The sequence below is a fragment of the Anas acuta genome, chromosome 13 (genome assembly GCF_963932015.1).
Source record: "Anas acuta chromosome 13, bAnaAcu1.1, whole genome shotgun sequence".
Lineage (NCBI taxonomy): Eukaryota > Metazoa > Chordata > Aves > Anseriformes > Anatidae > Anas > Anas acuta.
The window spans coordinates 20,186,827-20,199,383 of record NC_088991.1 but is presented as its reverse complement, the minus strand read 5'-3'; the positions used below and the strand labels follow the sequence as shown (position 1 = coordinate 20,199,383).

General features: G+C 57.6%; 2 protein-coding genes across 7 annotated transcripts in view; both read left to right on the top strand.

The window, feature by feature from the left end:
• The window catches only part of EDA (ectodysplasin A), a 71,343-nt gene extending 65,177 nt beyond the window's left edge, over window positions 1-6,166 (top strand). Inside the window, exons 7-8 of one of the 6 annotated variants that reach the window (XM_068696939.1) lie at window positions 134-213; window positions 1,952-6,166. In XM_068696939.1, the coding sequence (XP_068553040.1) occupies window positions 134-213; window positions 1,952-2,203 (332 nt within the window). In that variant the 3' untranslated portion in view covers window positions 2,204-6,166. Of the gene's footprint in view, window positions 1-124; window positions 256-1,951 lie in introns of all 6 variants that reach the window. The other 5 variants (XM_068696938.1, XM_068696936.1, XM_068696935.1 and 2 more) reach the window with 5 other exon arrangements.
• Window positions 6,167-7,749: 1,583 nt separating this feature from the next.
• On the top strand, window positions 7,750-10,370 carry LOC137863768 (transforming growth factor beta activator LRRC32-like). Its single transcript, XM_068697179.1, has 2 exons — window positions 7,750-7,911; window positions 8,395-10,370. Exons 1-2 carry the CDS (start codon window positions 7,792-7,794, stop codon window positions 10,366-10,368), a joined length of 2,094 nt encoding a protein of 697 aa, XP_068553280.1. The 5' UTR covers window positions 7,750-7,791; the 3' UTR covers window positions 10,369-10,370.
• Window positions 10,371-12,557: the final 2,187 nt, after the last annotated feature.

Here is a 12,557-nt window from a genome sequence, read left to right as displayed (position 1 = left end):
TACTTGACTTTTGAACGTGGGTCTGTGTCGTTGTGTGTGAAAGCTTGCAATGTGACTGTATTTCTGTGCTCCCGCGCTTTTCATCCTGACGGGTACTGAGTGACTGCCGTTTTCTCATACTGAGATCTTTCAGGTGGAGTCCTCAATGACTGGTCTCGCATCACTATGAACCCCAAGGTGTTTAAGCTGCATGCCCGCAGTGGGGAGCTGGAGGTACTGGTGGACGGCACATACTTCATCTATAGTCAGGTAGAAGTGAGTACGGTCCTAGGCCTAACTCCTATTCTTGTGTTCCAATGGAAGCCTTGCATGAACCACGAGAGGGCTCCAGACAACTAGCAAATGCCAAGAACTTGTGTGTACCTTTAACCACTTCATGCTCTAGGAGATGTGTGTCGGAGGAAGAAGTTAGAGTTTGGAAGTGCGAGGTCAGACGTCTCGCCATCACACCAGCTGCAAGAGATTAGCTCCTGCCACACGCGCGCAGGCGCCCCACCAAATCCCATATGCCACCGATGGCTTCTTCCCCCACCATCCCGTCTGCGCAGGCAGGCAGCAGCAAATCTAAACCGTATTGCAGAGCAAGAGGCCCAGCAGGAAGCTGGGCTCTGCGCTTTAAGAGGGATGTCATCCCAAAACCCCGACAACTTGCGGTCTTTGAGAAACCGTGTCGCTCTCTCTAAGCGTAGGGCTCCCAGCCCGGGGGGCCTGGCCAACCTCCAGCCCAGGTAATTGCATTTTGCCTCCACGTTCTTCGTGTAGCTTCAGAGGGACGCGATGTGCCAGCAGCCTTGTGGTGCAGCAGGATGGCTCAGCTGCTGCTCTAGCTGGTACCAGCGATGGATGTGCAGAGCTGCCTAGGTAGAAAGTACTGAACAAAATAATTCATAGTGTGATTTAGGGTACTGGAATTAAAACGTAATTTCCTTTCCTCATTCAGAAAAAAATAAATGCAGGAGGCGTACTGTCATTTAGCACAGTGCTCCCAGTCTCCTGCAAGTTTCTGAGCAGCTTCTAAGCTGCAGGAGCGTGAGCTGCCACTCTCTGCCCAGCCTTCCAGAGCAGGCAGGGTGCCCGGTCACCTGCAGGCTGGAAATCTGTCCAGGTTCTGGCACAGATCGTAGCCCCTCCAATCTCCTGATCAGGATTTGCCTATATGCAGCTAGCCGGCCCACTGACTGTGCCAGGTTTGATAAAACGGGCTGTGGATGCCAGGTGAGGCAGGGCTCTTCCACGGAGCTGCTCATGCGTTGGCTTGGATGGGGGCAGGAAAAATAACTCCACATGGGAGATGGTTAAGGACCTGAGCAAGTCACAGTCATGGGGACTTAGCCACTCAATCCAGGAGTTAAATCAGTGCAAATACCCTAAGGTCATCCCCCTCCAAGCTGCGGAGGCTGGGAGTGTCTTCCCTGTAATAGCTTGTGCCTTTGAAAGCGCCTCAAGTCCAGTTACACAGAAGGCAGCTCCCAGGCATCTTAGGGCATTTTGATGTCCACACTAAAGGAGGCTCATGGGATCCAGAAAGCAGGACTTGCCAGGTAAGTGACAGAGGACTTCAGTTCAAATCTTTGTCTGTTTGTTGGATGAAAAGCTGTGTGTAGCAGATAGGTTTGTTCTCAGGCTGTGGAAACTCAGCCTGCACAGGTTTGTAATGTTTCCTTTAATGAGCAGGGGCTAACGAGAGCATTCCTAGCTGGGCCATAAAGATACTTGGATTTGCAGACGCTTGCATGCTTGTACTGTTAGTGTGAAGTGAAATACGAAGTTTCCTTACGTTTTGTTGGCTTGAGGGTCTTTCTGCCTGAACCAGCCAACCTCCCGTGAGCATGGGGCCAAGGAAGGGATCGATAGCAGAGGGACCATGCGTACGCCTTGAGAGGAATGTGGACTTCTTCCTGGTGCACAAATACACTGCCTAACGGTCTTTCTTCTTCCTGCTTCACATCAGGTATACTACATAAACTTCACAGATTTTGCCAGCTATGAGGTGGTGGTGGATGAGAAACCCTTTCTGCAATGCACTCGGAGTATTGAGACCGGCAAGACCAACTTCAATACCTGCTATACAGCTGGGGTCTGCCTCCTCAAAGCCAGGCAGAAGATCGCTGTGAAAATGGTCCATGCTGACATCTCCATCAACATGAGCAAGCACACAACTTTCTTTGGGGCTATACGCCTAGGAGATGCGCCAGCATCCTAGATGAACTTGGCATATCCAAGGATACTCACAGAACTGCACAGTGCTGCTGTTCATAAGCGTATCAGTATTTCAGGGGGTTCTGTAATCCGGCCATAAAGAAAACTGATCCAGAGCTATTTATTCCTATATGTGAATGCAGGAAGCACAATGTCTTCTGTGACTCGCATGGAGACTTGGATCAAAAAGCTAGCTGAAAAAGCGTTGTGAGGAAGAAAGGCTGGCGTGTCTGCCTTGTCTCAGTATTTCCAGTATTACTGCACTGATATTCCGCTCTGTGATCTTCACATGAGGCTTGTTGAGAGTGATGTGGGTCTCTGCTTCTATGTTGCACTAGCAAGAGCATCCCAGGCAGCAGCAGGAGAGGACAGACGCCGGTCAGAGGGGTCCTGCCTAGGCTTCACTCCTGCTTCTGCCCGCTAACGAGAGCAAGAAATGGGGTTTCTGCTTTGCTGCCTTCCCGGTTCCAGCTGGGAGGGCAGCACGGTGCCAAGGGAGGCGAGTAGGACAGAGTCAGTGGCGTTTACATTCATCCTCAGGAGCGTGAGAAAGGAAGGCGAAGAGCTTGAAAGCAGGCTGCAAAAGCGGTGTGTCTGAGAGGAAGCTAAACACTTACCAGAGCAGGCTTAGCACAGAGAAATCTGCCTCTACATCCCAGAAATCGCAAAGTCCCAAAGATAAAGATGATCCCGGTTCCAGAGCCTCTGCTACTTTCAGCTCCTGCCATTGCCCCAGAGGTGTACGCTGCCCTCACGGGGGCTGCCTTAAAGTACTGCTGCTGTTACAGCAAGTTGTGGTTTTGTTTTGTTTTTTTGGTTCTTTTTTTTTTTTTTGTCTTTTTAATTAATGTGTTGCAAACCAGAACACATTTCTACAGGCTTCAGAGAGCCATGTAGAGCAGACACAAGTACTTGTGAAAACACTCTGAAGAAGTTTGTCATGTTTAAGAATAAAATATTCAAACAGGAAAGGGTTTTTTTTTTTTTCGTTTTTTTTTTTTCTGTTTTAATAGCAACTGCCCTGCTCTTAGATGTGGTTTTCATCCTTCCTCCCCACACCCTTTTCCTTTTGGCACTCTTCTACCTAAAATGCTCTAATAAGTGGTGATGGAGGCTCTAGCAAAAATGTGTATTTAAGAAGTCTGGTCCAGCATGAAGTCACCACTTTTTCTTTTCTCTGAGCCCTGCTGAGTCTAGTCATAACTCGATTTCTGGTGACTAATAGGGTAGCTGGGACGCTATTGTTTCTTTTGGCTTCTTGAGCAACTCTCTCCCGTTACCTCCCCTCAACTGGGGAGATCTAAAGCTATAAGATGTGCTTGGGCTGAGCGCGGGGCTGGGGCTCTGGCTGCTCTTCGTGCCGTGCCTCGGTTCGGGTTTGGAGGTGGCGTTGGCTCGGTGGTGCAGCCGGGTTGCTTCTTGGAGCACATTTAATTAAGCGAAGAGGGCAGCAAAATTTCAGCCTCTATGGCCAAAAGGAATAGCAGGGCTGGGAGCAAGTCCCAAAACGATGGCTTGGGTGCTGTAGCTCAGCTCCTGGCCAGCAGCAGAGCTCACCTGCAGGGTGTGGGGTCACCATCGGTGCGGCCGCCCTGGCCGGGGCACCCTCAGCTCCACCGCTTTTCCCGATCCGTAGCGAGTGATCTCACTTGCCAACTATTGCAGTTATTGGGAGATAAATATTTCTTGGGGGCACCCGGCTTTGGCTTCGGCCTCGCTATTCACAGGAGGCGTGCAGTTTATAAAATAACTGCATGAAAAATTGCCTGCTATTTCTTTTTCAATATGTTCCCCTCCTTTCTAGCCTTAACATGTTGGACGAGCAAGAGCCTTAGGGGCACTTAACTAGTCTTTGTGGTTTATTTCCTTTAAAATGGATTAAGAAGGACATGTTCCTCTGACAAGAATGAATCAGGACAACTGTGTATAGTGAGAACATTAAGCAAATCATTAACAGAATTGCTTTAGAATACAGGCTGAACAGCAAGACTTTGGGGCAAGCATAAATAATGAAAAGGCTCGGGAGGGCACGATGGATGCAGTTTGCATTCTTTGTCCCCCACTGGCAGGATCTGTGAGTCGCTTCTGAGGATGGCTGCGAGCAGGAGGAGGCAGAGGGAGAATCCCATTGCTGCAAAAACCCCAGGCAGCGCCGCCAAGCTCCCCCTTGGCATGCGCACAGGGCAGCGGGGAGGGGGGCACGGGGAAGTGATTCCTGCCTCCCTCCTCGCGAGCAGCAGAAGGTTTTAGGGGCAGCTTCTGGTCTCACACCACAGCCTGAGCACCACGATGTGGGCTCAGAGACCGGGGAGTGCCTGGCTTGGGGTGGCCTTCGTGCCAAGAGCCACCTCCACCGCTGCTCCGAGCGATCGCTGCGTCGCCGGCCCTGCGGCAGCCCCGGGGGTGTTTTATACTTGAAACCCTTGGGCCACCCAGCAACAAGTTCTCGTTAATGAAGTATTGCAGTGCAGGTTGCCTAGGCTGTAGCACAGCTCCTTCTGTATGACACTTCCCCGCGCCACCGCCCTCGGTGCCTCTGCAGCTTTCCATTCGCGGAGCCAGGCAGGGCTGGGAGCAGCACAAAAGAGCTCGAGGAGGATGCGTGTGGAAGGGTCCAACACCTCCAGCAGGATCAGGGCCTCGCTCCAGTCTTTCCCTCTCACGTCTCCTCATTCCGATGTGTGTCCGTCCCTAGGCTGGCTGAGCAGGGAGCTCCCCACGGACAGACCGACATCGGCGTGCTGGAGACGGTGGCGCAGCGCTCCGGGGGCGCAGCGCTCCGGTCCCCCCAGCAGTCGCTGCTGCCTTCCCCTCGGCAGCATTAGCTCGCTCTCACCTCCGTGCCTTAGCTCTGCTGCTCCGTGCTTGGCTGGACTCCACTTGCAGAAATGTAGCAAGCAGCTGATTGGGATTTAATTCGTTCAAAACCCTTCTCCCCCCCCGAGACCCTCTATGCAGGGACAATCGGTAGGGAAGCCGGCTCTGCTCTTGTGTTCACCTTTGGAAGGAAGGATTCTCTCCAGCAAAAGCGTTCGGGCACGGCTCCCTGCCCACAAAAACCTGGCTGTGCTTTCCTCCAGAGCCTTTCTCGCCCAGGTAAGCAGCTGTGGGCTTACTGCTGCCCCCTGCCAGCCCGTCAGGGGACTCGGCAGTGTCCTTCCAGCACTTGGTGCTCAGAAAAGGGCACCTGGGCTGTGTTTGGAGAGAGATGAGCAAACTACATTCGCTTGGTCCTTCTTCCATCTGCTAGGGCAGCCCCTCTTCTGGCAATCAGCCCCGTGAAGGCGCTCACTCTCTCGTGGCCCTCTGACTTACCGTGTGCCTGCCGTGAGCCCCCCTTCACTGTCCCCAAAAGTCCCGGCGTGGGCATTTGGAGAAAGCGGAGGAGAGGCTGCGCCTTGCGGTCTGCCAAGGTACGGGGCAGATGTTCAGCTGGGAGCTGCTCCCAGGTGTGCATCTGCCGTGGCTCTGTGAAATCCGGACATGCCGCAAGCAGCACGCCCCCGGGGGGGTCAGCTCAGAGCTCGGGAGCAAAAAGGCAGCTGGTCACAGCCAGCCCCCGGCTGCGAGCTGAGCCTCCTCTGGGCCGGCTGCTCGGGTTTGTTCCATTTCTCTGGCCCACGGACCAGACTCTGTCCCCTGTCCAGGCGCAGCTGTTTGGTTGCTGCACCCATTTGCAAGCCCGATCCCCCCCTGATGTCTGCCTGCATCACGTCCAGGTGTAGGAGGAAGCCTCTCCTCAACCTCCCCAATAAAAGCGTAATGGGAGAGGGGCTGTGGGAACAGCCGCCCAGCTCCGAGCCCGTTACCTGTCCGAGCTGCACAGAGATATCCTGATGCTGTTTTGTGCTTCGACATCTTTATCCAAGACACTATCTGTATATAAACTATACATAATGTATATAAATTAGGATGTAAGTTTATGTAAATTGTCAATATTTTCTTTGCAAATAAAGCTTTTTCCTGACCTCTGGCTGTTCCTCCGTGCTCAGCGCTCCATCGGCCTGGCAGGTGGGGGGTGCGGAGGAGCTCGGCCCGGGGGTGCTGCTGCCCTGGCTCGGGGATCCCCCTCCGTGGGAGCAGGGCACCTGGAATGATGCCCCAAATGAGAGGCAGCACGAGGAGGAGGAGGAAACAAAAGGTGCTGCGTTCTGGGTTTGGGTTCGTGGCTTAGGGTGGCCTTATAGCTTGGCTCCCGAGCACCCGCACACCCCACTGCTGAGACCTCGGGTGCCGAGTTTTCTTCAGCACGGGGAGCTCATGGGGTCAGGACGTGAGTGCCCAAGGGTTCTCTGCAGAAGTCCCTCGCTTCCGATCAGGGATTTTTGGCTGATTTCACCACCGTGCCTGCTACATGGGCCCGTGCCCGGTGGCCGGGGCAAGGGCTGGGGTTCCCCGGGAGGTGCTGGCTGGGGGCCGGGGCTGTGCAGGTTCAGCCAGAGGCCGGAGGCTGCTCCCACGTCTGCACAGATGTGTGAGCATCATCCAGCGCCCCCGGGAGCAATCGGGGGCTGCTCTCCTGCAGCTGCCTTTGGCCCCGGCTGCGGTGGAGCACATCCTCCATCAGGGCACCATCGGGGGAAGCCGGGCTGCTGCATCGTTAGGTGTAAGGGGTTGCACAGATATGCAGATAGGGAAAAATATTAATATTTATAGCATTTATTCTGCCAGGCATGGCCAGGAGCAGAGCAGCAGCTCTACCTCTGGAGCAACAGCTAAGGCTGGGCAGCAGCCTGGACGTGTTCCTACAGATGGAAAGAAATCAGCCCCCTGGAGCCAAAAAAAAGCAGCAAAAGTCTGGTTTGCAGAGCTCGCTTTGAGTTCACTGTGAGCAGGACATGGCCACGGCCCTGTGTCCCCAGGGACTGTCACCACCAGGTGGCACAGGGACACGGAGATGTCACCATGAGTACACCTGTGTCCATGGCGTGCGGTTCTGGGGACCCGGCCACAGCCTGGAGCTGCCACAGGAGGTGTCCCCACGGCTCCTGGGTGGCACAGCCGCCCCTTTCCAGGCCTGCTGGGGACGTGGGGACGTGGCGGGGAGGAGCCCAGCCCTGCGCATCCCGCTGGGGACAGGGGAAGGGCTGACAGTGCCAGGGGCTGTGATCACCCCTGGTCCCCTCTGAGGGCTCTGCTTTGTGCCAGGCACCCCCTGCTGTGGTCCTGGTGTCCCAGAGGGTCCCAGGGGTCCTGGTGGCCACTGCTGGGGTCCGGGCACAGCCCAGCCCTGGCACAGGGCAGAGGAAACTGGAGAAGAGCAGGAGAACCCCCGCAGCAACCCTCGGCTTTCCCAGGTAGCAGCTTTCCTCCCTGGCACTTGATTTCCACGGCGGTTTCGGTCGATCACCTGAGCCCCTGCGCAGCCCTGCCGCCTCCCTGCTCCAGCGGTTTCTCTTTCCCTTCCTTGTGGCTTCGTGCACTGTTTTTCCCCTCCGTAGTCGTATGTCTCTCTTCTCCCACTTCCGTAGCTGCGAACACCCCCCGCGTTATCTCCTTCCCCCATCCCACGCCGAGGCTTATTTATAGCGAGCCCGGCTCGCCGGAGAGCACCGGCGCAGCGGGCAGGGCTGGCAGCGCCCGCAGCCCACCATGCTCTGGCTGGGAGCCCGGCTCACCGGGGCACGATGCTTGCTGCTCTGCCTGCTCCCGGCTGTCCTCGGAGCCCAGCCTGGCTGGGCGGGGAGGCCCAAACCCCTGCCGTGCCAGCAGGTAAGGCTCTTTCCGAGGGCTGTCGCAGCCCCAGCGCTCCCCGATGGTGCTGAGCTGGGCGCCGAGCTGGGCGCAGCGCAGGCAGGTTCCAAACGCAAATCCCCCCGTCCATCCCCAGCCGGCCTCCGTCTCCTTTTTCCTTCCCTCTCTTCCCACCTTCGTCCTCCCCTCGGCTCTCCTGCCTTCCAGCCTGTTTGCCCAGGGCCCTTCCCAGCCGCTCTCCGTCCTGCTGTGCTGGTGGCACCTCGAGCAGAGTCCCCCTGCTCCGCCACGGCGATGCCCTGGGTGCTCTCCGAGGGGACCACTTTGGAGGGAGCTTTTGGAGCAGCTTTTGGTGGCCTGGCCCCTTCCCATCACGGGGCAGGACACGGAACGGGGCTCATCTTCCCATCGCTCAGGCACGTGGAGAGGAGCACACCCCCTGGCTGGCGGTGCCTTTGCGCGCCCTGTCCCATGCTGATGGGTTTTCCTGCTTCTCCCTAGAGCCCCACGAAGCTGTCATGCAAGGGTGCCGGCCTGCACAGGTTTCCAGAGGAGCTCAGCCAAGGAGTGAAGTACCTCGAGCTCTCCAACAACTTCATCCGAAACCTGTCGGAGAGCCACATGAGTGGGTTTGGGCAGCTCGAGCACCTGGACCTGCGCTCCAACCAGCTGGAGGCGGTGTCGGGAGCCGCCCTGGCTCAGCTCCCCCAGCTGCGCTCTCTCCTCCTGGGCTCCAACCGCCTGGACCGCAATTACCTGGCTAACGGGCCAGCCTTCGGCTTGCTCGGCAACATCGAGGTGCTGGACCTGTCGGCGAACAACCTGGAGAGCCACATGGCCGGCTGGTACCTCAGCAGCCTCCCCACGCTGAAGAAGCTGGACCTGTCCGGGAACAGGATGACGAAGCTGCCCGCGGGCATCTTCTGGAGCACGCCGCAGCTGAGCGAGCTCAACCTCAGCAACAACTACATCATGGAAATCGAGGAGGGAGCCTTCGGGGCTCTGGAGGAGCTGGAGGTGGTCAACCTGGCCTTCAATTCCCTCCACTGCATCTCCAGCTTCAGCCTCAGGCAGCTGCGAGTTTTAAACCTGAGCCACAACGCGCTGGAGCTCTTCGTGTCGGAGGAGGGCGAGGAACCCTACCTGCTTCAGGTGCTCGACCTGAGCCACAACAGGCTCCTCTATTTTCCGGAGCTCCCCAGAGCGCATTACCTCACGCACTTAAACCTCTCCAACAACCTCATTGCCTCGCTGGCCCCGAGCTCAGGCCTCCCGGCAGCGCTCACGCTGCACTACGACGAGATGGGGAGGTTTAACGGGTCCTCGGGCACCGCGGCTGGCCTCACCCGCGTGGCCAACTTGGATCTCAGCAATAACCAGCTGCAGCTCTTCCCATTTGCTTTCTTCCGTGGCCTGAGCTCTCTGCACAACCTCAGCGTGGCCATGAATTGTCTCCAGGACGTCACAAGGGAGACGCTTACAGGTGGCGCAGCAGGGGACAGCGTGGCCACGTTGCAGGGGAACGTGTCCCTCTCCGTGCGCTCCCTGGACCTCCACGACAACCTCCTCCGCGCCTTGCCGCCTTGGTTCTTTGATTTTCTGCCCCAGCTGGAGACGATCGACCTGGGCTCCAACAGCCTCCAGCCCTGTGAGAGCCGGGGAGGTGACCGTGGGGGGACGTCGGGAGGGGACCCTCGGGGGGCAGGACCCTGCACCGCCTTCTCCAACGTCCCCCAGCTGAAGCACCTGAGCCTCTCCAGGAACAACATCACCCGGCTGCGGCCCTACGCCTTCAACCAGACCTCGCTGCTCTCCCTGGACCTGTCGGAGAACGGGGGCTTGGCCCTGCCCAGGACAGCCCTGGGGGGGCTGGAGCTCTCCCTGCAGGAGCTCTGGCTGCGGGGCAACCAGATGGGGGACGGCTCGGCAGAGCTGCCCTGCCTGGGCGCCCTCAAATCCTTGGACCTGTCGGGCAATCGCTTCAGCCTTTTGCCCGCGGGGCTTCTCTGCTCCCCGCTGGAAAGCCTGGACGTCCGAGACAACAACCTGCCAGCGCTGGCCGAGCTGGCCGTGGCGAGCTGGGCTCGCAGCCTGCGGGTGCTGTGGGTGGCCGGGAACCCTTTCAGCTGCTGCGGGCTGGGCTGGCTGGATGCGCTGCGGGCGGCACGCGTGCGCCTGCCCGACCTGGACCGGGCGCTCTGCGCCTACGGCCACCGCCGCGGCAACTTCTCGGCCCCGCTCAGCAGCCACCCCTGGGGGCCCTGCCCGCGTCCCAAAGGGGCTCTGGCGGTGCTGCTGGTGGTGCTGAGCATCCTGCTGTGCCTGGGTTATGGTGCGTGCTGCCTCCTGAGGAAGGGGCAGAAGCCGCCGGGGTGCGGGGCTGCGCGGGGCAGCAATGGGGGCGGCTTCGTGCCCCATCCCAGAACGGGGCAGGCAGCCAAGGAGAGGCCAGCAGACGGTGACACTAAAGTGTAGGCAGGTGCTGGGAGCTGCAGCTGTTGGTCAGAATGCTAATTGTTATTAATATTATTATTAATATTAATTTGGGCACACGTTTCCACATCTTGCGTGGTTTGCAGAGCGACGTCGGGGCTGAGCCCAGCGCTGGGCAGGCACCAGGAGGGGCTGGGTTCCTGCAGCCCCCTCGCTCTTGAGAAGGGAGGTGTCCCCGTCCACGTTACTTTGTGGAAGAAATTAAATAATTAATAATTAAATGACACTTAAATAAGTAGCCGCAGGGGGAGTCCTGCCCTGCCCTCCAACGTTTTCAGCACTAAGGAGAAGAAAACCCAGCTGGTGCTGCTCTGTCCCTGCTGAAAGCCGCTGCGAGAAGGTGGCTGCCCGCACAGCCTCGCAGTTCTCCCACCATCCAGGGCCGGGGACCAGCTCTGGGAAAGGGAAAATATCAGGGCGTGCCAAAAACCTCGTGTTTCACATCTCTCTGCTTCCACCTTGAAAGTCCCCAGCCGGCCCAGCGTGCGCCACCTCCTCATCCACACACCTGTTGTGCTGGGGGATGTGAGAGCAAAAGGGCTTGGAATTCACTCAAAATCCCAATTACCTCTTTCCTTTTTTAATTTTTTTTTTTTCTTCTCAAGCTTATCATGGTTTTACTGTGAAGCAAAGGGCATTTCTGAGAGCAAAAAGATTCGTGGTGCAGGGTAAGAGGGGTGGAAGAGAGCTGCTGGCTGAGCCAAGGGGCTGGAGAGGCTGCCAGGGCAGGGGGCAACGAGCCTTAACAAAGGAAAAGAAAGCCTGGAGAAGCATTTTTTTGGTTCAAAACGAGGTTAAGAGATCTGTAGAATTTGGAGGTTTGAGCAAATAAATGATTATGTCAAAATGTCCTGGGTTTGTGCCAAGCTGTAAGGGTATAAATCGGAGCCTGACAGAGAGCAGCGGTGGTTAAAATCTTCTGACCGTTTACAACTTTTCTAGAGAATTAGTTGAGAAATCCAGCAAAACTAATTCTTTCCAGTGGAAAGCTTTCGCATTTCACTGAATCAGTCCGTTTTCAGAGCAAAATAGATTTTATCAGGAATTCCCAGCTAGCTGTTCTGCTAACCCGTGTGGAAATTACCTCGTCTGCGACCAGCCCGAATTCAGAGCACGGTTTTTGTGTTTTCCCTTTTTCTCGGTGCGGGATGCCCTTCGGGGCGCTGCCCGGCGTGCTGAGCTGCCCCTCTCCCCTGCTCCGTGTTTCACCCACCAGAGGAGCCCACGTGCGTGCACGCCGCCGCCGAAGGTATCCCTTTTATTGAATTTTTTTTGGGGTGATGTTTCCGTGCTCCCATGGGCTCTGGGGAAGCACCGTCCTGGCACAGCAGCCGGGCTCCCCGTGGCAGGCTGGGTTTGATGTCCCTTTGGGATGGGACACGGGGCTGGTGGCAGCTTCCCCGTGCCAGCGGCCGGTCCCTCCCTTTCGCAGGACTTTGCCACCCCTGCTTTCCATTATCGCTCGCTGCCACAGCCCCTTCTGCGTGACTCAACAAAACTCCCGCCAGCTATTTCCATCCCGCTTGGCGAGGCCGGGCGTGTTATTCATGACACTTTCTTCCTCTCTGGTGGGGCTCCGGCCGGCCGGGGACCTGCCGCCGAACCTCCGGCACGCAGCCTGCCCAGCCCGCAGACGCTGGCAGGGAAAGGGGCTGGGAAAGCAGCTCCCAAACCCTGCGGCAGCTTCGCTCATCCCGGGCTCGCAGGCAGATGTTGTGCAGCTGGGTGCCCCCACCCTGCGGTCCTGGGGCCCTGGGGGCAGGGCGTGCTGCCGCAGCCGGCCCCAATCCCAGCGGCACGGAGATGTCCCCAGGTGCCCCGTTCCCCTCCAGCGTGAGCCACCCCAGCTGCCAGGCACCACTGGTTCCAGGCACAGCACCCTCTGGGTGCAGAGGGGAAGCGGGCAGGCGGTGTCCCCATGCTCCTGGGGGTGCTGAGCTGATGGAGCAGCTCCTGGCAGGTCGCTGCCACCCACGGAGCGCTTCTGGGTATCCGTCCCGTACTGAGGTCACCGCCTGAGCGCATCGGAAAGAGGAAGGGGGGCGGTTTCCCTGCTGGAAAGCAGCGTCCTGCAGCGGGTCGGTCACCTGCTGCCACCGCGGCCACCACCAGTGCCACCAGCCCAGGTCCTGTCCGTGTCCCCAGGACAGGGCTGGAGGTGGCCGGGACAC